The following is a 24,831-nucleotide window of genomic DNA, read 5'->3' on the forward strand; positions in this document are numbered from 1 at the left end:
TTTTTCTTATTTTCATAATTCTCCACATCAGTCAACTATGAGTTGACTATCTCATGTGTAGATAACTGTCATTGGCAATTTCAGTTTTGTCTACATTGTTCCATATAAATACAATATTCTTGAAACTATAGCTTTGCTTCCTAAAGTCTAATGTTATCTAATGTGACAATAAAGTGCTGCATTTTCCATAAAACTTCAACAGCATTGAGTAAGCCCAGAGCATTATGACAGAGATTGTCGTAATTAGCAATAATATTTTGAAGGCAAGTACTTTTTTTGGATATTTGTTTCCTGGGATTCTTATGAAATCAGCAAAATAACAAAATATAATAAGCGAGTTCGGTATTTCAACTGCGCATGCCCAGGTCATAGGTCACTCGAGATAAACATTCTCGGCTGCTGAGCTGCCTCGTGTATACAGACCTGTGTTTCATCCGTAATCAGGATCGAACTGGGTCTCGGCGCTGCAAGCGCTGTTGAATTGCTACTGGAGGTAGCGACACTATTTCTCCCTTCTCCATGCGGAAATCTCAGCAGTGACAATCTAATGAATCACGGTCCAGTCCCCCTCAGCCTGGCTGTATGGGTTCCATTATCACTCTGGCTGCACCTCCCGGGTTATACATGGTTATTATACAGGGGAAAACCACGTCCCCCTCTCCTGCATAACCCCAGGAGGCAGATTTGTGAGCAGAGTCTCACTACCGTCCCGTCCCCTCCCGAGTGTCCCATCCATGTCCGGGGACGACTGGAGATGTCCGAGGTGACCCTGGACTGACGGTACACCGGCCCGGAGCAGTGGCGGCCCCAGGCTTACAGCCAGCGCGGAGAAGAAGCGTTAACTCCAGTTTAACTCTGCATCAACTCGCGAGGAACCCGCTCCCCGATGAGCCAGGGACCGTCAGCTGCACCTCTCGCCTTATCCAGGGCCTGTTGGTTAACCCCCTCGGTGCCAGAAAAAGCCGAGCACCAGTCATCAATGTGGATACACACAAAATGCTGCAGTAACTCAGCGGGTCAGGCAACATTTCTGGAGAAGGGTCGCGACCCAAAACATCACCTATCCTATCTCCAAAAATGGTGCCTGTCCCGCTGTGTTACTCCAGCACATTGTGTCTGCCTTTGGCGTAAACCAGCATCGACAGTTCCTGCCCACATGTCAATTAGCGGGGTATTGATTACCCTATCAAATAGAGATAGAGATAGAAAGAGAGAGAGATGGAGAGAGAGCGCGAATGTCCTCCAACGCTGCCGGGGGAGGTTCTGCAGAATTCCAGAGGGTGGGTTTGTGACGTGATAGAAATAAGATTGAATTAATGTTCATAAAAGAGCAATGCCTGTCCGCAGGTAAAGGCGAGGCGGCGGGGAGAGAGATGGGGAGAGGGATGGGGAGAGAGGAACTCGCTATCATCGCGACTTGACTGCAGGTCCCGGCACTAGGACAAGCCCTCCACATCCCATCCCCCCACCCTGGACTGGAGGGAGGGACTGGGGGACATTGCCCGCCTCTACAAACCCTGGCACTCCCCGCAGAATGTTAAACTAATCACATCTATGAGCAAAACACAAAGAGCAGGAGGGACTCAGCGGGTCAGGCAGCATCTGTGGAGGGAATGGACAGGTGGTGTTTTGGGTCAGGGCCTTTCTTCAGACTGAGCAAGATTCCGTCTGAAGACGGGCACCGACCCAAACATTATCCGTTCCCTCCACAGATGCTGCCTGACCCACTGAGTTTCTCCAGCACTTTGTATTTTGCTCAAGATTCCACCCTCGAGACCTGCAGTCGCTTGTGCCTTCATATCTGTGATGATCTGACTATATCTGTCTAACTGAAACCTCTCTCTTGTCTCCCCACGCACGTGTTTCACCCCCCTTCTCTCTCCCCCACCTCTCACCGTCTCTCCCTCTGTCTCCCACTCGCATCTGCCCCCCCTCTCTCTCGCTGTTACACACCATTCTACCTGGCACCCCATTCGCCTTTTTCCCCCAGAATGACCTTTGACAAATCCCATGATCCCTTGCGTTTATTGGAATACCGAACTGGTTTATTAAGATACTGGATTTTCATTGAGTGCTGAAGACTAAGTTTAGACTCTGGGAGGTGCAGTAGGTCTCAGAGGCGCAGGACGTTGAGGAAGTACAACAGGAATATGGTGACTTGGTGTTGATGCACGTGGCCTAAAGAAGGAAAGAAAACCGTTAGCTATTGATAATATAAATATAACGATGCACAAAAAAGAAACAGTCAAATATGACACAGGCTGTGGAATGACTGACACAGCAGCATTTTTGTTCAGTATATGTACCTCTGTGGAGGAGGAGTCTCATAGACATTTGTCCTTGTTGTAGGAATAGGCTAAAAATAAAGCAAAAGAAACCAGCATATTATTTACACTTTTTACCTTAATCATAAAATATGAAACTATGCATCTGCATGATCATTTCACAAAATATCACCATTGCTTCCCATTATTGATTGCATGGATGGGAAATCAAAAGCAGTAATATCAATATGAGTGTGCAGCTATATTACATAATGCCATCTAAAACTATTATACAACCCTAAAGGACAAAGGACATTTATTGTCACATACACCAATTGGTGTAGTGAAATTTGAGTTGCCATTTGCAGCACACCGATAAAAATAAAACACAACATTAAAGAATTTAACATTGAACATAAAAACATCCCCAAAAACATGAGGGAAGGCAACAAAGTCCAGTCCTCTTCCTCTTGTTCACCCATGGTCGGGCCTATTGAGGCCTCCGCGATCGCCGCAATGGCGGGCTGATGTTTCAGGCCCTCTTGCCGGATGATGGAGCTCCGGCGTCGGGAGAACACTCTCAGCGGCTTCGAGAGTCTGGAACGGCTGCGTCCTCCCCGGAGACAACGGCTCCCGAAGTCCACAGGCCGCGCTGGTCGGAGCTCCAACACTGGCGATCTCCGCGAGAGATCCCAGGCTCTGCAGTGGTTAAAAGTCAGCGCCGCCCGTGGCTGGACGCTCCACAACAACAGCTCCGCGATGTTGGAGGCGATGGTCACAGCACTCCGGAGTTTGCCACACGGCGACCCAGGTAAGGTATCGCCCGCTCCGCGGTGGTGCTTCAGCGCTGCGCTGCCGCCGAAGCCGAGGTTCTGGCCGAGGAAGGGCCGAAGATGTGACTTGGAGGAAAGCCGCATCTCCGACCAGGTAGGGACTGAGAAATACAGTTTCCCCCTCCCCCCCCCCCCCCCCCCCCCCCCCACATAAAAGGACTAGACCTCCACAACAAAAACTCTTAACACACTAAAAATAAGAAAAAGGGTGAAAGGACAAACAGCTGCAGGCAGGTCAGCCATACTCGACGGCACCCCCACTCGAACTCCTTATCCATATGTATAATAATCACTTCATAAAACAGGGATTGCTAAAATTACAATAATTCTTACTGTATTATTTTTCTGATTGCCTGGGTTTGGTTGTTGTCTCTTTTGTGTTCTGTAAAATAAAACGTGTTTTTAATAGCAAATAACGTCATAAGGAATAGGAGTAGTTAGGTCATTTGACCTATCAAGTCTACATGGGCAGAACCTATACTGTGAATGGTAAGGCTCTGGGGAATGTTGTAGAACAGAGGGATCTAGGAATGCAGGTACAATGTTCCTTGAAAGTGGAGTCAAATGCTTTTGGTACATTGACTTCATCAGTCAGAATACTGAGTATAAAAGTTGGGAGCTTATTTTGCAGTTACATAGGCCACATTTTGAGCATTGTGCTCAGTTTAGGGCACCATGTTATAAGATGTTGTTAAGCTGGAAAGGGTGCTGAGAAGATTTACAAGGATGTTGCCACGACTCAAGGGCCTGAGCTATAGGGAGAGGTTGAGCAGGCTAAGACTCTATTCCTTGGAGCGCGAACCAGAGGACATAGGTTTTTAGGTAAGGAGGAAAGATTTCATAGGAACCTCATGGGGTCATTTTCTTTTACCCAGAGTGTGGTAGCAGCATGGAACGAAATGCCGGAGGAGATAGTTGAGGCAGGTACTATCGCAACGTTTAAGAAACATTTAGACAGGTACATGGATAGGATAGGTTTAAATAAATATGGGCGAAACACAGACAGGTGGGATAAGTATAGATGGGACATGTTGGTCGGTGTGGGCAGATTCAGGAACAGCTTCTACCATACTCTTATCAGATGCTTCAACGGACCTCTCATATGCCGACGATGAATTCATGACTGCCCTTGGACTTTTTTGGAAATCTGTACTTTCTCTGTAGCTGTAACACTACATTCTCTATTCTGGTTATTTTCTTTATTGCATTACCTGACGTAATATATTGTACGATTTGTCTGGATAGCATGTAAAATGTTTTTCACTGATTCTCAGTACACTTTAGGGGCAGCAGGGTGGCACAGCAGTACAAGTCACTGCCTTACTGCACCAGACGCCCGGATTAGATCCTGACTACGAGTGCGGTCTGTACGGAGTTTTACGTTCTCCCCGTGACCATGGGGGTTTGCTCCGGGAGCTCCGGTTTCCTCCCACATTCCAAAGACGTACAGGTTTGTACGTTAATCCAAATTTGGCTTTGATAAGAATTGTAAATTGTCCCTAGTGTGTAGAATAGTGTTAGTGTACGGGGATCACTGGTCTGCACAGACTTGGTGTGGTGGGCCAAAGGGGCTGTTTACACGCTGTATCTCTGAACTAAACAAAACATGACAATGTAAAACAATACCAATACAAATAAAGCTCACGAAGTATCAAAGTGAACCAAATCTCACGTACGTCCTTTGTGAAGAATTCCTCTTTCTCCATAATTGCTTAATTGCATTGCGTTTGAAAAAAATTAACATGCCAACAAAACCAAGGACTGGGACCACCAAAAGGAAAAATATCAGCAACCCATCGCGAAGTGATGTATCTGAAGTAAAATAAAGAATTTATTGACTGGGTTATCTGTAATAACTTGATCTGCATTGTTCATAAAGATAATCAAAGCGATGTGATTCGAGGCTTCAGAGACCTTCAGAGGATTCTTATTTAGATTTACTTTGGCAATATTAAAAATTCATAAATTTATCAGAATGCTATACATATCAGAATAAAGATTTACAAATACGATAGATTAGCAAGACAGCATTTTTCATCATAAGGGTCTTTTACCACGAGTTTAGTTTATTGTCACGTGTACCGAGGTACAGTGAAAAGCTTTTGAGAGTAACATCTGACATTAAACCGCAGGACTATTTCTTAGACTTATTGACTTAGACTAGATGTTCTTTTAAAACGACTATTTTTAAAAATGGAGATAAGAGGCTGCAGAAATCTTGAGCAAAAACAAAGTGCTGGAACACTCAGCCACAAATGATGTTTCGGTTTGGGACCCTTCTACAGACTGATTTTGAAAAATCTGTCCGGGCTTCTCCCACCCCTCCGCAATAACTTCAGCAGAAACTCTGTACCACCATTGGATTTCTGTTGAACTCACCGTCACAGTAAGAGAGAAGAAAAATCTTCAAGGAAATTCTTAATGATGAATAGTAGTTTGTACCATTAAAAATATTTGACGCATTCTTAATCTTACATTGAATAAGAGTTAATTAATTGAGAAGCAAATATTTCTATAGATGGTTGCTGTTGATTAGTCCATTAACAGTCATAGTCTTCTGAGATTTGGAGTAATGTGATGGAAATTCGAGACAGCAGGCTGCTCTGTTAAATCATTTTGCCGTAATTAACTAATTCTTAACAAGCAGACCATTGTTAAAATTCATTGGCATGAATGGGATAGTTGATGGTGAAATATTTTGGTCATCGATGATGAGTTTTAGGAATCACGACTAAGAATATGAAATCTCCAATAATCATTGGGTTTCAGAAACAACTGTAGACTGAACCGTCAGGTGCAAGGGAACTTTGTAAGAGTCACTATCAATTTAAATCATTCTCATATTTAGAAAATTGGATACAAAATAAATTGTGAATTGTATTTCAACAAAGCAAAATGTAATGCTCAATAGTCACATTAAATGAAATAAGATATATGTGGCTTGTAACTTACTGTACTTCTAATTTAATTTTTTTTTTTTTAAAGTCACAATTAAATTAATGAATAGTCTAAAAAAAACAATTTCTAAATTATAATTTAGCCTGTACCATTAACATATTGAACAGATTCACTTTTAATAAATGTGCAGGAATTATATCTGCTGCATAGCATTGCATCTTTATGGTTTTTAAATACCTATGCGCGTGGGTCCGCTATCTATGCTTCCTCCAAATCCACCAGTTGCACAGTTAGGTGGTGCCCAACCATCGTCACAATGGCAGTTCTTCCTATTATTGCAAACCTATGAAGAAATAAACAATCTGTCAATAAAAGATCACCGTCAGGGATCTACTAACCAAAATGTATCCACCAACCTTCTATTGGCTCAAAGTTAAACTCAGGCATGAGATTTATGTCCTTTACTCTTATCTACAAAGAAAGATTACACTTTGCTTCTCCTGTTAAGAATTTCCTGGACAAAGTCAGCCAATTCTCAGCTGCCAGATTCTGCACAGTGGTGATCTTTAGGAAGGAACTGCAGATGCTGGTTTAAAACGAAGATAGACACAAAATGCTGGAGTAACTCAGCGGGACAGCCAGCATCTCGGGAGGGAAGGACTGGATAACGTTTCGGGTCGAGAACCTTCTTCAGACCTTCAACAGAGTCTGAAGAAGGGTCTCGACCAGAAATGTCACCTATTCCTTCTCTCCAGAGATGCTGCCTGTCCCGCTGAGTTACTCCAGCATTTTGTGTCTATCTTCAGTGGTAATGTTTGACATATTACACAGTTTAAATCATAACATTTCCAACAAACTCAGTCAAGTTTCAAGGAAACTTGGGAAACAAAACCCAGGGTAAGTTTCAAGGGAGGAAGGGAACTTTGGTCCTCAATGACTGGAAAGGAAATGTGGGAACCAGGACCATGGTTAATGTAAAGGAATGCAGGATCCCTGGCTCTGGTGAGTGGGAGTGAATTCAGTATCAGGAATCTGATAAGTCAATGCCAAGCAGCTCCATAGCAGAAGGGTCCACGTCGCGGGGCTGGGAACTGGAAGTATCCTGAGCTAATTCTGCTGCCACCATCATCTATTGCAACAAGTGATGGCTTCCACTGATTGTCGCCGGAAGTTTGCGTCCTTCACAGGGCGGACGATGCCAACGATGTCAACATTTGAAACATGGAAGATGGACACAAAAGAAGGTGCCAAACATTCGGGACTTACGAATAGTCAAATAGTGGATTATCAGAGTTTTACTTCCTTTATTTGTGAATACACTCTACAATGTGTTTTCAAACAGCAATACTGACAGAATACAACTTTGCTCATAAAAGTTTAAAATTGTCTGAGCCAATTTTCATTGATGAGATTGATGAGGGCAAAGCCCCAGATATTGTCTATATGGACTTCAACAAGGCATTTGATAAGGTTCCACATGGTAAGATTCTGGTATGTTAGGTCTCATGGGATCCAGGGAGAGACAACCAACTGGATAGAAAATTGGCTTCATGGAAGGAAGCAGAGGGTGATGGTTGAAGGTTATTGATCACACTGGAGGCCTGTGATTATGGCGTGCCTCAGGGATCGGGGCTAGACTACTATTTGTGGTTTATATCAACGATTTGGATGAGAATATGAAAGGCATGTAAGGCATGTAAGTTTGCAACACTTACGAAAGTGGGTGACATCGCAGATAGCAAAGATGTTTAAGAAAAATTGCAACAGGATCTTAATCAGTTGGGCAGGTGGAGTGGGGAATGGTTAATGGATTTTAATGCAGACAATTGCGAGGTGTTGCATTTTGGGAAGTCAAAGGCAGGACTCACAATGAAAGGCAGGACTCTGGGGAGTGTTGTAGATGAGAGGAAACTAAGAGTGCAGGTACATAATTCCTTGAAAGTGGCATCACAGTTAGATAGGGTGGTCAAGAAGGCTTTTGGCTCATTCACCATCATCAGTTGGAATATTGAGTATAGAAGTTGGGATGTTAGGTTACAGTTGTACAAGATATTGATGAGACCACATTTGGGTTATTGTGTGCGGTTTTAATCACCTTGTTATTGGAAAGATGTTGTTAATTTGGAAAGGGTGTAGGGAAAATTGATGAAGATGGTGCCAAGACTTGAGGGCCTGAGCTATAGAGAGAGGTTGAGCAGGCTCGGCCTTTACTCTTTGGAGTGCAGGAGGATGAGGGGTGACATTATAGGCGTGAAGGGAATAGATCAGGTAAATGCACAGAATCTCTTGCCCAGAGTAGAGGAATCGAGAACAGGAGTACATGGGTTTAAGATGAGAAAGTAAAGAATAATAGCCCTGTCCCACGGTTCATTCCAAGAGCTCTCCCGAGTTTAAAAAAAATCAAACTCGTAAGCACGGAGAATGAACGTAGTGGGTACGTTGGAGCTCGGGAACGTCTCTTAGCGCTAATGGCAGGTACTCGGGAAGACTCGCTAACTGCAGGTAAGCACGGGAAGACTCGTGAAGATTTTTCAACATGATGAAAAATGTCCATGAGAGCCCCGAGTACCGATGAGTGGCCATTACTGTAAATCTCCAAGTTCGAATCAGGGCAAACTCGGGAGAACTCTTGAAATGAACTCGTACCGTGGGACAGGGCTTTTAATCAGAACCTGAGGGGCAACATTTTCACACAAAGGGTGGTGGGTATAAGGAACGAACTGCCAGAGGAAGTAGTTGAAGCAGGTTTAAAGGACACATGGACAGGTATATGGATAGGTTTTTGGGCCAAACGTAGGCAGGTGGGACTAATGTAGATGGGACACATTGGTCGGTGTAGGCATGTTGAGCCAAAGAGCATGTTTCCATTCTGTTTGATTCCATGACTATGGCAAAACTTTCCTACCAGTTTGGCAAAAATATTTTTAAAACAGCATAAAACTTAGAAGTAATCAACTGCACATTACTGAAGTCTTGATAAAATATAATCTGATGGTGTTAATTTTGCATAACATAACATGGAAAGCAAGCAACCAGCTGCTGTGAGTAGGAAAATAATGATTCTTACACCATGGTTATTGCATTTCCCTTCCACATCACAATCATATCCCAGGTTGGCATCATCTGCACATTCAAAGTTTTTGCAGGCCTAGAAAAAGATACCAATTTTAAACAAAAATGAAACATAAATCATAGCACTGATTTCAGGATGCAAATGCATTTCCCTGCACTAACCCCATATTCTTTTAATATACAAAAAAATCCCCCATGCTAGCCCTGGATTGTACTCCATAGTGCACCAGACCTCCATAGCCCTGTTGGATAGACGTCCAAAGATTTACAACCACAGGGGTGAAAAATTCCTTTCCCTTTTGAGCCCTGAAAGGTTGATTTCTTGAGACTGATCCTGTGATTGTCGAAGCCTTGCCAGAACAGGCATCATTCCTCCTTCTTCTACTTCTTCTTTCTCCTTCTTCTTTCTCCTCTCCTTCTCCTTCTCCTCCTCCTCCTCCTCCTCCTCCTCCTCCTCCTCCTCCTCCTTCTTTTTCTCCTCCTGAAGTTGTAGGACAGCTTGTTCTATTTGATCTTATTTGTTTGTGCACTCCGGTTTGATTGCATTCGTCAAAACAGGGCGGTCCACGTGAAGGTTGCAATATTCTACCCCATCTGCCCTCTCAATCCCTGTAAGACCTTTATTTATTTTGGTAAGATGAACCGTTGTTATAATATAGGCCGAGTCTATTTAATCTCTCCTCATGGGGCAAAGTACAACCCCCACCCACACCCCTCCGTCCCTCAGACATAAAAATGGTGAACATTCAATTCAATCACTTTTTCAGGAGCACTTCCTTCCTTGGTTAGGGAGAGTGAACCTGTGCACCGTATTCTACAAGAGTTCTAGACCATGATGGTAAGATGTCTTTTACTTTGTGTTCAAATACTTTGACATTAAGGGACAACCTACTATCTTTCTGAAAATGCCATAATTGCATATTAATTTTCAGTGGTTTCATCCTTCATCACTCAAGAAATACACAGACTTTCTATTTTTATCTACTAAAGGGGTGATTTAAATTTCTTCACATTATATCCATTTACAATGTCCGTTCCCATTCATCTTGCATGTCTTTGTCCCCCTGAAAGCTTTGTGCAACCTATAATGGCAATCAGCTTTTTATCACCAGACTTGCCTAATAACATTCTTATTCTTAGATAGCACAAAAAGCTGGAGTAACTCAGTGACACAGGCAGCATCTCTGGGGAGAAGGTATGGGTGACGTTTTGGGTCGAGAACCTTCTTTAGACTGGTTAGAGATAAGGGATACGAGGGATGTAGACGGTGATGTGGAGCGATAAAGAACAATGAATGAAAGATATGCAAAAAATTAACGATGATAAAGGAAACAGGCCACTGTTAACAGTTTGTTGGGTGAAAACGAGGAGCTAGTGCGATTTGTCTGGGGGAGGAACAGAGAGAGAGAGAGAGAGAGAGAGGGAATGCTGGGGCTACCTGAAGTGAGAGAAATCAATATTCATACCTCTGGGCTGCAAGCTATGAGAATAGCTGTGTGGGAAAGGGAAGGGAAATTAAAGTGTTTAGCAACTGGGAGATCAGGTAGGTTCAGGTGGACTAAGCGAAGGTGTTCCGTGAAACGATCGCCCAGTCTGCGTTTGGTCTCGCCGATGTATAAGAGTCTATATCTTGAACAACGGATACAGTAGATCAGGCACGGAAATTGCTATCTAAACATGCAGGGGACACAATTTCTTGGCGGCCGCACGCGCATGCGCTCACACGCGAGGCTTCGGCCGTGGGTCCTGTGGACGGTAACATTGGGAGCTGACCTGGTAGGTGACCGACTGTGAACTCCAGCAACAGCAGTTTTGTTGTGGGGTTTGAATCGGCCCGTTTCCGGGGTCTTTCAACTGCCGGAGGGGGCTTCAACATCGGGGAACCTCGATCAGCAGTTTGATTTTAAACCGCGCCTGGCGCTGAAAGGCCCCGCGAACGCGTCTATTCTGCCCTTAGAGAGCGTCTGATAAAGTCCGGATTACAAAACATTGGGGGGGGGATTGTGCCCTACCTCTCAAAACAAGGGGGGGGGGGGGGGGGGGGGGGGGGGGGTGTCCCCTGTCCCCCCCCCCCCCCCCCCCAGGATTTCCACCCCTGCAGTAGATGAGGTTGGAGGAGATGCAAGTGAGCCTCTGCTAACCTGAAAGGACTGTCGGGGTCCCTGGACAGAGTCGAGGGAGGAGGTGTAGGGATAGATGTTGCATCTTCTGCGGTTGCTGGGGAAGATAACGGGATGAGGTGGTTTGGGTGGGAAGGGATGAGTTAACCAGGGAGTTGCGGAGGGAATGGTCTCTGCGGAAGGCAGAAAGGGGTGGAGTTGGGAATATGTTGGAGATGGCGAAAATTTGGAGGATTACATGTTGTATATGGCGGCTGAAGGGGTGAAAGGTGACGACTAGGGGGACTCTGTCTCTGTTGCGACTAGAAGGGTGGGGGAGCAAGGGCAGAGCTGAGGGGTACCAGGCAGACACGAGTGAGGGCCTCATCTATGATGGGAGAGGGGAAACCCCATTCCCTAAATAATGAAGACATCTGAAGGTGAAAGTCCAACATAAATTAACGTTAGAAAAAAACATGTAAAAAACTGCACATGCTGGAAATCTGAAACAAATACAAGAAGTGTAGTAAACATCCAGGAGATTAGGCAGCATCCACTGAGAGAGAAATAGTGCTTATATTTCTGGCTCAAGGACCCTTCACCAGAACAAGCCAGGAGAAAACTTAATTTTAAACTTTCCCAGTTCTAGTGAAGAGTCTTCGACATGAAACGGTACCTCAGTTTCTCATTCCTCACCTGCTGAGTGTTTAGTTTTCATGTTCTTGTTTCATTAAAATGCCAGTTCAATAAAGTTATTATATTTAATATCCCTAATCATTGCTTGTTCATTCCATTGCTTTATAGTTACCTTGCCATTGGCACAGCCAGTGCCTGTGTTCACATAAGAAGGATCAGTGACATCTGTACCCACATGGAAGTCAGCATTTACACATTCAACACCATTAATAAATGAAGTGCTTGTGTCAACACCAAAGGGTCTCTCGCTCACGTCAACACATTGAATTTTACCACATGCAACGTTGCTGAAAGTGCAAAGAATACAAGATAATTAATCAGGTTCAAAAATATATCAGATCTAAAATCTTTTTTATTTTGTTTTATTATTTTTTGTACAATTACATACCCTTCAGAACATTTTTTGAATCCTGATTTTTGGAGTCCACAGTTGCCAAATCTGTTCCCTTGCATGTTTGCAAATTTAAAACATGTATCTGTGGCACGCCGTGAACCTGTGGAACGTATCACAGGGTTAGTGTTATTTGATATTTGACTTTCCATAATGCTTTCCCCAAGGCAATGGGCATAATTGCACAACCTAACATCTACCTGCCATTTGATGTTATGGCTGGTCCACTGAGCACTATTGTGCATTCTTCAACAAATTTGCCTTTCCCTCTTCCCTGGTATTCATTAGCATTTGTGTGAGGAGGGAGGGGTATCATACGACAGACCATGGGACCTAATTATGTCACTTCCTTCACCTCACAGCTGATTGGCGTAGACACTCATGGCCTTGCTTCCTGCATCTGAGCTTTCTTGACTGATGCTGCCTCCCACCCAACCATACCAAACCTAAATAAGGAAAACACTGAGAAACATCACGGAGTTCCATGTTAATCATCTTGGAAAAGCAGGGAGTATGTAAACACTCTTGAAAAGTAAAAGAAAATATTTGTAAAATAGGGCCAGAACCTGCCTTCATTTAATTGCTTGCCCAAGTTACCATTGCTTTCTTTATTGTTATTTTGGGCAAGCAATTATGATGTCAATGCCCAACAACTAGGTTCCCCCATCACCATCACCCCATCCTTGAATTTCCAGGGTTAAGCTGGGGTCTCATGCTGCTGGAAGCCTCGCATCACTTCAGCCATCCAGTTGCATTGAAAATACTCAGTACAGTCCTATCACTGAATGACAAGCAGAGCCTGCTGAAAGGAAAGCTCAGAGGCTCCGGTGGGCTGGCGTTGGACAGTCTTCAGGGCCAGTGGCTTGCCAATCGATCAGCTATGCCACTACTTCAGGCACCTTCCAACTGGAGACAAAGGAATTACTCCAGAAACTGCCTGTCTGTGGGTTGGATCACTTAACCCATAGAAATGCATGTTTAGTCATAAGAGGTGTTACACAATGATCAAATACCAGGTGTTTCACAGTAACAGCAGCAAAGGAAAGCAGCAGACATAAATAAAATACCACAACACATCAAAGCCCTTAAAAATGTTTGTTAGAATGTTTCTTATTTCAGATTGGAACTTGGGCAACACCATAAAAAAAACACATATATTGCCGCTTAAATGTTAATATCGACTGCATCTGAGGGAGGAATTTCACCCAGCAAACTTAAAAATTCAAATATGCTTTCATCATGAATCTCAATATATTTCACACAAAGAACATGAATAAATTTGGGATTTGAATAGAATGCAGTTTCAGTTTCTTCAGTAATAAAAACAATCACACTTACCAGCGCCAAAGAGAATCTGACATTGGTAGTCGTAGGTCTGACATACACCTTCATAGCAGTATGTTGTAAAGTTTGCACAGGGATAACCATTCTGAATGAAAAAATCAGACCGGCAAAAGGACGACGAGCCATCGCAGTACTCTGGGAGGTCACAGACATCACTTGAAGCTCTGCATAAAGTTCCTGCAGGATGGAACTGCACATAATAAAATCAGATCCAGCAACATATTACTAATCATGTTTGTGTGGTATTTTTATAGAAATCCATATTTTATTGATATTTCTTCAGCAGGCACTGAATAGCAAATAACAGACGTATGACTGAGGCTGATCTCCCATCTGATGCCAGCACTAAATCTGGGATTTAAGGTAAGAGGGCAAAGTTTAAAGGAGATGTGCAGGGCAAGTATTTTTACACAGATGATGATGAGTGCCTGGAACATGTTGCCAGAGGTGGTTATGATAGCCGATAAGATATTGGCATTTATAAGGCTTTTAGATATGCACATAGATATCCAGGGAGTGGAGACCTATGGATAATGTGCAGGCAGATGAGATTAGTTTATCTTGGCGCAGATATGTGGGCTAAAGGGCCTGTTCCTGTGCTGTACTGTTCTATGTTCCATCTGCATTTTTTTGCAGAAGCATTAAAGTCTGTACATGGAGCAGCTGAAGACAGTGGCAGGATCTTTTAACTGGTGCCAGGAGACACTGGTGACAAGCTGGACTCATCCTGGAGTTTATCAGGATCACATGAATGTCTGCAGACATTCTAACCCAAAGGCTGGGATATCTGCTGCTGAGCCTGTATTAGGTAAACATGATACAAGTACAACAGCCACAAGTGCTGGAGCAACTTAGCCTTTCAGGCAGCACCTCTGGAGAACATGGACAGATGGCGTTTCAAGTCTGGACCTCTCTTCAGACTGAAGAAGGAACCCGCCCTGAAACGTCACCAAGTCTGAAGAAGCATCCTGACCCAAAACATCATCTATCCATTTTCTCCAGAGATACTCCCTGACCTGCTGAATTACTCCAGCACTTTGTGTTTTTTTTTGTAATGTAAACAGGCATCTGCAGCTCTTTCTGTCTACAAGTAGACAGTCCCATTCAAATGTCCCATTCATTTCTACCTTTATCACTCAGCCGATGGAAGCAAACCTATTCATCCATTATTCATTAAATACGTGATGTAAAAAAAATTAGAGGCAGTCCACAGGGACCACAAGGGAACATTCCATTATCTGATTTTGCCATGTCAGTAATGTCTATTTACTATAGTATCCCATATCATTTCACTCCACATACACTTGCTACTTTTCTTCCATTTCATTGATCAATCACCCTAAAACTACGCATAATTAAACTAGTGGACTATATACTGTATCTGGTCATTAACAATTAACACAAAACATGTTATTAGTACTATAAAATTAGTACACTTGATAAGTGCATAACAAATGCAAGGGAAAATTTGCATAAACAGAGATTTCTGTAAGTCTGTTACCCAGGGACCCCAGGTACTTATTTTTTTATTTGGTCTTGAATTACTTTCAATTCTTGCAAATCGATAAGAAGAATGTGGTGAATGCCTCATCACCAGAGTATGAACATTTTAGTTACTTTACAAATATAAACATTGTCTACATTTACAGTGTATTTACTTAACTTACTTTGCAGTCCCTACAGCAACTTCCATGGGCACAGTCTGATCCCGATGTTAGTTTACAAGTACGTGCATTGCAGCAGGGATTGGTACATTTCTAAAGCAAATAAAGACAATTAAAGTTCATGATATCAAATTAACAATTGATCCATGTAGTTTTTAACATTTGAATTAATTGTAAATCCTATTTGTTTGCTTGTACTCTGGCGCTATCCCAGGAACAATAATGTTACCAAAGTCAAAGAGCCTATAAATCTGTAAGTCTTTGGAGTGTGGAAGGAGAAAACCCACGTGGTCACAGGGAGAACGTACAAACTCCATACAGACAGCACACGTGGTCAAGATTGAACCCAGGTCTCTGGCGCTGTGAGGCAGCAACTCTACCGCTGTGCCACTCTGTGGCCCAAATCTATTTGCATTTTTGTCAATTAAGGAAATGCAATTCAATAGTTAATGGCAAGATGAGTTCAGTGATATGTTGACCTTTAACAGAATTGCTTTAAGCTGATTGATAAAGGCACTATAGGCCAATGTGTTAGAAGGAACTGCAGATGCTGGTTTACACCGACAATAGACACAAAATGCTGGAGTAACTCAGCGGGACAGGCAGCATCTATGGTGAGAAGGAATGGGTGATGTTTCGGGTCGACACCCTTCATCAGATCAATGTCAGGTCTTAATGATTGGTAAATGCAACCGTTAATCACCAATGAGATCTTTTCACCATTTCATTATTATCAATAACCTGCACTTATTCTGTGCCTAGAAAAATATTCTATGATGGAGAACTGCCGCAAAGGAGATGGAGATATTAAAATAAATGGCCAAACACCTGGACAAAGAGCTGGGCTTTAAGGTTGAATGGAAATGGCAGAGCAAATGAGAAACTATTGGGATATGGTGAAGGAACACACCAGGTCAAGCAGATGGAGTGATAAAGGTGAGATAACAGACTACAGACTAGAATCAGCAGGTGAAATTTGACAGAAGGAGATTGCAGAGCTGAAATGTGATGTGAGTACGGAGAGGGAATAAGGCAATGGAGAGATTTCAGTACAAGGATAAAAATGTTAAATTGCTGAGGAGAGTAGTGATGGGTGGGATGTGGAAGAGGGTTAGAGAAGCAGAGTTGTGAAAGTGCTCATTTTTTAAAAAGGCTTGGAGAACACAAGTAACGTAAAATTACGTTATTTCATTTCTTGTATAATGTGAACTTGTTAAAATACAGTGAGAATAAAATCTGTGTTTGCTGAGCCAAATATATTTGAATCAATAGGACAGCATGTCAAGAGCAGCAAGGGTCACCTCTCATCGATCAATTAATTTGAAGAAGGGTCCCATCTCGAAACATCACCTCTCGCATTCTCCAGAGATTCTGCCTGAACTGCTGAGTCACTCTTGCAATTTATGCCTTTTTTTTAAACCAACACCTGCAGTTCCTTGTTTCTAAGGGCAACCATTAGTCAATAGTCTTACCCATGCCTCTGTTGAACAAAATAATTATAGAAGTGAATCAGAGAATATGAAATTTAATTTTTAACCTCTCCACAGTCACATTCCTCGCCCTCATCCACAATATTATTGCCACAAGATGGCAAGGTATATCGATCTTCTTCATTGGGTTCATTTTGAAGGCATAAGCCTCGTCCTCCCGTAATTAGGTTTTCAAAGTCACTCTCACTGCAATCAGTGAAATTTGTAGAGATTCTGCAATAAAGTGACGTGATATTCAGAATAAATTTATTCCAACAACATTTCTTCAGCATTAATTGTTAAATTAATCTTGGCCAAGCAATTTTTGCAATAATGATTTAAACATATACAATGCATTTCTGTACAAGAAAGAATTAATTAGCGTTAATGTTTGTTTGTGATTTAAATTAATACCATAGATTAGTTCTCTAGAGGGCCTCAAGAAATTGGGATTATTCTCAATTTGCACAGTGAAGGATAGATTTAATCAAAGTCCTGAAGAGTTTAGATAACACAAATCAAGGGAAACATCTTTGAGGGAAAGGAGGACAAGTTGAAATGTCAATGTTTGTAAAAAACAGCAAGACAGATGATGAGAAATTACTATACACAATTTAATCAACATGATCGCGAATTTGCTGCCGTAAATTAAATTGTAACCAGGTTAAATTTTCAATTTTACAAGGGAATTGGTTAAGTGTTTGAAACAAAAATAGTTGCACCTGTTTACAGCTCACTGGATAGCCTTTTCAGATCAATGATAGTCAGAATGGCTTCCTGCTATGCCATATAAGTTTCCCATATAATTCTATGATAACAGACTTTAGGATCGTTTAAGAAACAGTTAGACAGGTACATGGATAGGACAGGTTTGGAGGGATATGGGCCAAATACAGGCAGGTGGGACTATTGTAGCTGGGTGGGCAAGTTGGCTGGTGTGGGCAAGTTGGGCCAAAGTGCCTATTTCCACACTCTGTGGCTCTACGATTCTAATCTGGATTACATTATTAGGCTCTTAAAAGCCTGTACAGGGACATGGACATATTTCAAAGCATTTCATATTCGGCTTTCTATCTAGATTTAATAATTATATTCTGCTTATTTGTAGTAAGTGATTCATTTCTTGTCATTGTAATTGATTCCACATTTTTCCCTTATTTCTTCATTTGTAATTGTCCTGAAATGTGAATCCTTCATCCTAACAGATAATTTGCCAGGATCAATCTTCTCAAATTAGTCTGTAATCTCCAATTCCATAAACCTACCTTATAGTTTTGATTCCGATTCTTCTCATATCCATCGCGTTAGTTGAAATACAACTTTAAACATTCTAAAGCAACTATAGGAAATAATTCAGACTATTAGTTCCACGAAAAAAATAATCAAATAAGTAAAGTTTGTACTCACGTTAAAGAACCGGACATGATGCAGCCACCAGTGTCTGGACATTGACAATTTCGACCATCATCGTGACTTATGCCCAAATTATGCCCTAATTCGTGAGCAAGAAGTACTGCAGCATTTACCACGTTATTGCCTGCAAACTAGTTAAAAGGAGAGATGGATATGATTGCAGGATTTGCTAAGCGGGAAAAAAATCGTTACCAAAGTGACTTCCATTTATATAGTTTAAGAAGGAACTGCAGATGCTGGAACAATCGAAGGTAGACAAAAATGCTGGAGAAACTCAGCGGGTGAGGCAGCATCAATGTCGAGTACTTTCTCCAGACTGAAGAATAGTCTCAACCCAAATCGTCATCCATTCCTTCGCTCAATAGATGCTGCCTCACCCGCTGAGTTTCCCCAGCATTTTTGTCTACCTTCCACTCACATAGAATCTCTAACATGGTAAAATATAATTCATACATCTAATTATAATTTTAATTTATATCAAAATATAAGTTATGCTTCAGGGGTAGGTTAACGAATAAATCGTGACACTACACCATATTAGTTTCATTCACTTTTTGGAACATGGTGGTTGTTGCTGTGAAGCCCAGATTCCATTGCCCATCCATAAAGGCCCTGGAGGTGGTGATCTCGAGCTGATTTCTTGAACCTCTGGTGAGATGCCTTCATGATGCAAAAAAGGAGCTCCACGCTTTTAAAGGGCCACTCCCACTTGGCTGTCTTTTGCGCGCCATTTACACGACCTGCTAGCGTGTGGGTAGCGTAGGGACCGGCGAATGGAGTGGTGTGGAGTGGAGTGGTGTGGAGGAGTGTGGACTTTGTCCTGCACAAAATCTTTGCGCACCACCGGCCTGTCGCATAACTGACGGCCAAAGTGGGACAGGTCCAAGACCCTGGCGCAACGCAACATCTCACCTCCAACAGCAGCAGAAGCAGGCAAACGATCGTCGAACTCAGCCTGGGGCTCACGGCCGTTGCAGATCCGGATCTGCCCCCACTTTTACTCCCAGAGTGGGGCCAAGAAGATTGAAAGTAGACATAAAATGCAGGAGTAACTCAGCGGGACCGGCAGCATCTCTGGAGAGAAGGAATGGGTGATGTTTCGGGTCAAGACCCTTCTTCAGACTGAAAAACGGTCTCGACCCAAAACATCATCCATTCCTTCTCTCCAGAGATGCTGTCGGTCCGCTGAGTTACTCCTGCATTTTGTGTCCATCTTCAAATGACGTCACGCGCTCCAGACGGCTGTGTGGGCGCATGATGCCGCGTGCCCGTCACTACCGGCCTGTCGCGTAAGTGACGGCCCAAGTGGGACAGGCCCTTAACCGAAAAAGTAACGAGGGAATGGCAACGTACATCCACATCAGGGTGGCATGTGACTTGGAGGCAAAATTGGTTTTCTCATACATCTGCTGACCAAGCCCTTCCTGGTTCAGGAGATCAGAATAGCCTGGATGGCACACACTCCAACCATGGTGCTATGACAACAGGAGGAATATCTGTTTGAATGGATGAATGTGAGGAGCTATTGGAACATTGAAAGCTGAGTAAACAGATACAAGGACTAAAAAAAGGAGGGAGAACTAGAGAGACAGTGGGGTTTGGGCTCTAGTTCTGAGGGGTGGGGAATTTAAGACAATGGGTGGGTTTGGGGTTGGTAAGCAATTGAAGACACATTCAAAGTAATGGAAAAAATAAAATGCAGGGTTGAGTGATATTTTTATGTACAGAGATGTCAGTGGTGATACAGCTGGAGATGATGATTGAAATGGAGAGGGTAAAGGCAGAGAAGGATATGAAAACAAAGATTAATATTTAAAAAAACGGAACCATCGCTGTATCAAGAATAATGCAGGTTAGCCAACACGGGAGCTACGGTTGAATGGGTCTTGGTTTTAGTGACTTACATGTGACGCAAGAAGACACATAGCTACAAATGCTATTGAGTAAGACAATGCTTTTTGCCACCACGTGATATCTTTATCCAGCAGCTGCCAATTCCGTGCAGACAGCACACACCATAGTAAATAATAGGGAGCCCCTTCCAGCTTATGTATGGCAAAGAGATTGATCAAAGTACAACAGGCAACTCATATAGTGTTTGGGAAATAACAGCAAGACTTTACAGCAGGATAGTTTGTAAATATGCCGACCAGGTCTGCTTTTGGGAAGACCAGCAGGGAAGCAAGGCCTTGGCATTAGATGGTGTAAATGCCTTCCATCACAAGGTGAACATCTCTCCTTTCTTTATAGGAAGTGAGGAGGTCCCTAGCACAATGGTTTGCACCAATGATACCATTATATCCCGTTGGCCACTGGCTATTCCTCTGAGCCACTTGACTCGTAGAAGCTCTACAACTTAAATTTTGCATTACAGGCCCTCACTATCCCCACCTGACACGAGACTGCAAAGTTTGAGTTTGTGTGTGACTTTTCAACTAATGTGTGACTTCAGTATGTTATAGAGTGATTTCACGAAAGGTCACTGGATCATAGATCCTCACCCACGTGACCGCAAAATCCAACTGGGGTACAAACGTCACTTCCAGTACATGTTATTGATGCTGAAAACGCGTACTTTCAAACCCGTTAAAAACCGCCAAAACGGCCCGTTTTTGAGCTGTAAATAACTGTGCCAGTCGGGGTGACCGCGAGGCACAGCTATCTTACTTTAGAGTCCAGAAGATAAAGAAAAACAAAGGTAAAGACAAGAGAGCGCTGAAGGGAAAATAACAGCGGAAGTTGTTGGCCGTGCAGATATAAAGATAGAAAATATTGGGAATTATCGCGTTTGCTCACTGCATTTCATCAAAACTAAGGTATTATTGATGTTTTGATGAAATGCAGTGAGCAAACGCGATAAAATCCCGATATTTTCTATCTTTATATCTGCACGGCCAACAACGTCTGCTGTTATTTTCCCTTCAGCGCTCCCTTGTCTTTACCTTTGTTTTTCTTTATCTTCTGGACTCTAAAGTAAGATAGCTGTGCCTCGCGGTCACCCCGACTGGCACAGTTATTTACAACTCAAACCAGGGTTTTAACAGGTTTGAAAGTATGCATTTTCAGCATCAATAACATGTACTGGAAGTGACGTTTGTACCCCAGTTGGATTTTGCGGTCACGTGGGTGAGGATCTATGATCCAGTGACCTTTCGTGAAATCACCCTATTGACAGAAGGCCTAGCTTTCATGAATAGAACAAGTATGATGTATAGATGAAATTTGTGCTCCCTATTTGGCACACAATCAGCAAACATCTTCCTGCAGTGCTAATTTATCTTGTAAAACATGGAAGGATTTCTAGATCACTTTATTACAAACCTGGTGCAAGGTCATTGGAATTAGCAGACTAATTATACTACATTCAGCCTTGTAGTTTAGTTCTAGGAAAATCAAGCATAACTGCATGGTTAAAGAAAACATTTAGAATGTGGCCTGTGAATCAAGAAACCCTTGTGGTGCCACACAATGTAGGATGCACATGACTGAAAAAATAGGGGACAATGTAGAAAGGAATGATGAGGGAATTGCAAAGTTTTGTTTCAAAAATTTAGCGACAAGAAATAGCTAAATAATTAAATAACTGCTTATCTTGCCATCCTGGAAAAGAATGACTGAGGGGCAGAAAAGTGTGTGGTAACCATGCAAGAGTATTTAAGATTTAAAGTGATAACAATGATGATTTTTTTTTTAATCTTTAGAATAACAAATTAAAAATGGCTAGAAAAGAGATTATACCAGCAATGAAATGAAAACGAAGGGGTGATTTTGCTGGTCAATTGATGAATGGAGATTTATTAAATGCAAGCTGTCTGGTGTCTTATGATCTTTCTGGGTTTTTTTCAGCGTAATAAGAATGGAGTTAGTGATTGTTCCCCAGATATGGCAGTAATTTTGTGGAGTACTTGAATAATCTTTATTCTAAATATTTTTGTTTGAGGTGGGGACGCATGCAAATCTCAAGTTTTTAAGTTTTTTGTAGGCTACAAATGTTTAATTTTTGTATGAAATTAGTTTAATTAATTTTATAAATGATTGAACATAAATATATTTAAATAAATGTATATGGATACACACTCACTAAAGGGATAAAAAGATCATTTCAGGATATTACATTTTGAAAGGAATTAAACTATTGAAACAGGCATTTCAGTTATCAGTATACATCAGGCAACATAAAATCACCAATTTATTCAACTGCGCAGCTATAGTGATAAAGCAGGTCACTCACAACATTGATTCCACCACCAAGTCTGGAAGAGCAGACTGTGCCTACAAAGGCCAGTCCTAGAATTCCACTGAACTGTGCTTTCCCTCTGAAACAGAAACAGAAAGTTAGTCGGTGTTAATGTTCTCAGGCAATATCAAGGAACTGCAGATGCTGTTTTACAAAAAAAAGAAGCAGTGCTGGAATAACTCAGTGGGTCAGGCAACATTCTAATAGCCATGTCCCACGGTACGAGTTCATTCCCAGAGTTCTCCCGACTTTGCCCTGATTCGAACTTGGAGATTTACGGTAATGGCCACTCGTCAGTACTCGGGGCTTTCGTGGACATTTTTCAACTTGTTGAAAAATCTTCACGAGTCTTCCCGTGCTTACCTGCCGTTAGCGAGTCTTACCAAGTACCTGCCGTTAGCTTTACGAGCCGCTAAGAGACGTCCCCGAGCTCCGACGTACCCACTACGTTGATTCTCCGTGCTTACCACGAGTTTGATTTTTTTTAAACTCGGGTGAGCTCATGGAATGAACTCGTACTGTGGGACAGGGCTTTAACTCTTTTCCACCCAGCTGCCACCTCCACTGTCAGAATGAGGCCACACACCAACTGGAGGAATAGAACTTTATATTCCATTTAGTAGCTGAGAACACAATGGTATGAACATTCAAATCTCCAATTTTATGCAGCACCCCCCCCCCCCCCCCCGCTTCCCTCACTCCCTTGCCTGTGCCTCACCTGGAGGTGCACCCATTTTTCCTACTATACACCTCTCTTTCCCTATCCTCAGTGGGGAGGGGAAGGGGGTCGAGTGGGAAGAGTGTTTGGGGAGCAGAAAAAGAAATAAAGCAATAATAGTCGGGGTGGGGAAGGTGGGAAGGTGGGGGTTCGAGAGAGGACAGGCATAGTAGGAGGAGAAAAAAGGACAAGGGGATGTTGGTTAGCTCAAATTGGCAAATTCAATGTTTATGTCATTGGTTTGTGGACCACCCAGGTGGGATATGAAGTGGTGTTCCTCTTGTCTCCGAGTGTCTAGCAATGCAGATGATAAACCATGCACTGTAAGTAACCATGCCCAGTTAGAACAACATGTGGTGTGCACTCACTAGGAAGATGGCTTTGACCACCATTGTTGTTTTTTTGTAGTTGCCAACCAGCTGAGCAAATGATAGAGAGTTGAAGGCCTTCAGGAAAGATTCAGGGTTAACAATTAACACAATTAATGCAAATAGATGTGGCTTATGAGGCCTTGCACCTTTGGAAATCCAATCATGCTCCTAAACGAGCATGCACAATGTTCCTCCCCATTCTTGTTGTTGACTCTTGTTGTTGACTTTAAAGCAGCAGGGGGCAGAGATCAGGGGATATGGGGAGAAGGCAGGAATGGGGTACTGATTGCAGATGATCAGCCATGATCACATTGAATCTCGAAGGGCCAAATGGCCTACTCCTGCACCTATTGTCTATTGTTTATTGTCTATTGTTTATCAGTGGTAACTCCTTGAAAGGATTCTGAGGTGAGGAAGTTAAGGAATGCTTTGGTGAGGATGTAGTTAACAGATTAGTCATCTGAAAACCTGGACTAACAATCCAGAGGACCAGTATGGCAGCTAAAGGGTTAAATCCAATAATAATTTACAATTTGTAAACAGAATTATAACTAGCCTTAAAAATGATGAATGCAAAGTCTATTTCATTGTTGCTAAAATCCATCTCATTTCCTAATGTCCTTTAGCAGAGAAAATCTGCCATCTTTACCTTGGCGTAAACATGATACAGATCTACACCAGGTGGTGGACTCCTAAATGCACATGGTGCTCAATTGAAGGTGATCACCGTCGCATTCACAAGGACAATTATAGATGGGCAATAAATGTTCGGTATGCTGCTGATCTCCAAATATAGGGAGAGCAGTCTAAGCTTGGCTGTGAGTCGGCAAGACCTCCAGCATAGCAGGAGATAGTGATAGGACTGATGGTTAAATGAAAATGACCCTTGTTTACTGTGCTTTTCAGAGAGGACTTGGGCACGTGAGGTCTCGAGGTCTCCTTCCATGATTCAAGTCCCATGTTCAAGTCCTCATATTGTGCCAGGCCAGAGTCATCCAAACTTCCATATGTGAGTGTTGTGATGTCTACTCGGGTACAACATAATAACAGGAGTTGTGTCTTGGAATTAAGGCCTGTGCCATTAGAGTTTTTATCAGAAATTGTGTATGGCCCTTTAAATAATAATTTACAGAGTAAACTTAAACTTGGGTACACTGGGAATGATCAATGACTGTTGCTAAAAGTGAAGCAGCAAACAAAGTGTTGCAAGACTTTGTTTGGGATTTAAATTACTCCAAAATGGGAGGTGTCATCATCAGTTCCATAGCAAATATTAAAATGTTATCAGCTTAAGCATCAAGCATAATGGAAACATCCTGGTCCAATATATACAGCAGCCCAATCCCATCAGAAAGCACTGCA

At 42.5% G+C, this 24,831-nt stretch overlaps 1 protein-coding gene across 1 annotated transcript in view; it reads right to left on the bottom strand.

The window, feature by feature from the left end:
* Positions 1–1,670: 1,670 nt before the first annotated feature.
* LOC129703992 (disintegrin and metalloproteinase domain-containing protein 9-like) overlaps positions 1,671–24,831 on the bottom strand; it is a 42,303-nt gene continuing 19,142 nt past the window's right edge. Inside the window, exons 10-22 of the mRNA XM_055646775.1 lie at positions 22,375–22,459; positions 18,138–18,274; positions 16,799–16,964; positions 15,265–15,354; positions 13,592–13,787; positions 12,251–12,356; positions 11,975–12,149; positions 9,063–9,143; positions 6,233–6,338; positions 4,774–4,909; positions 3,431–3,479; positions 2,307–2,356; positions 1,671–2,178 (exon numbers count right to left, since the gene is read on the bottom strand). Coding sequence (XP_055502750.1) covers positions 2,088–2,178; positions 2,307–2,356; positions 3,431–3,479; positions 4,774–4,909; positions 6,233–6,338; positions 9,063–9,143; positions 11,975–12,149; positions 12,251–12,356; positions 13,592–13,787; positions 15,265–15,354; positions 16,799–16,964; positions 18,138–18,274; positions 22,375–22,459 — 1,468 coding nt within the window. The 3' untranslated portion in view covers positions 1,671–2,087. The remainder of the gene's footprint in view (positions 2,179–2,306; positions 2,357–3,430; positions 3,480–4,773; positions 4,910–6,232; positions 6,339–9,062; positions 9,144–11,974; positions 12,150–12,250; positions 12,357–13,591; positions 13,788–15,264; positions 15,355–16,798; positions 16,965–18,137; positions 18,275–22,374; positions 22,460–24,831) is intronic.

This window comes from Leucoraja erinacea, chromosome 15 (genome assembly GCF_028641065.1).
Source record: "Leucoraja erinacea ecotype New England chromosome 15, Leri_hhj_1, whole genome shotgun sequence".
NCBI lineage: Eukaryota > Metazoa > Chordata > Chondrichthyes > Rajiformes > Rajidae > Leucoraja > Leucoraja erinaceus.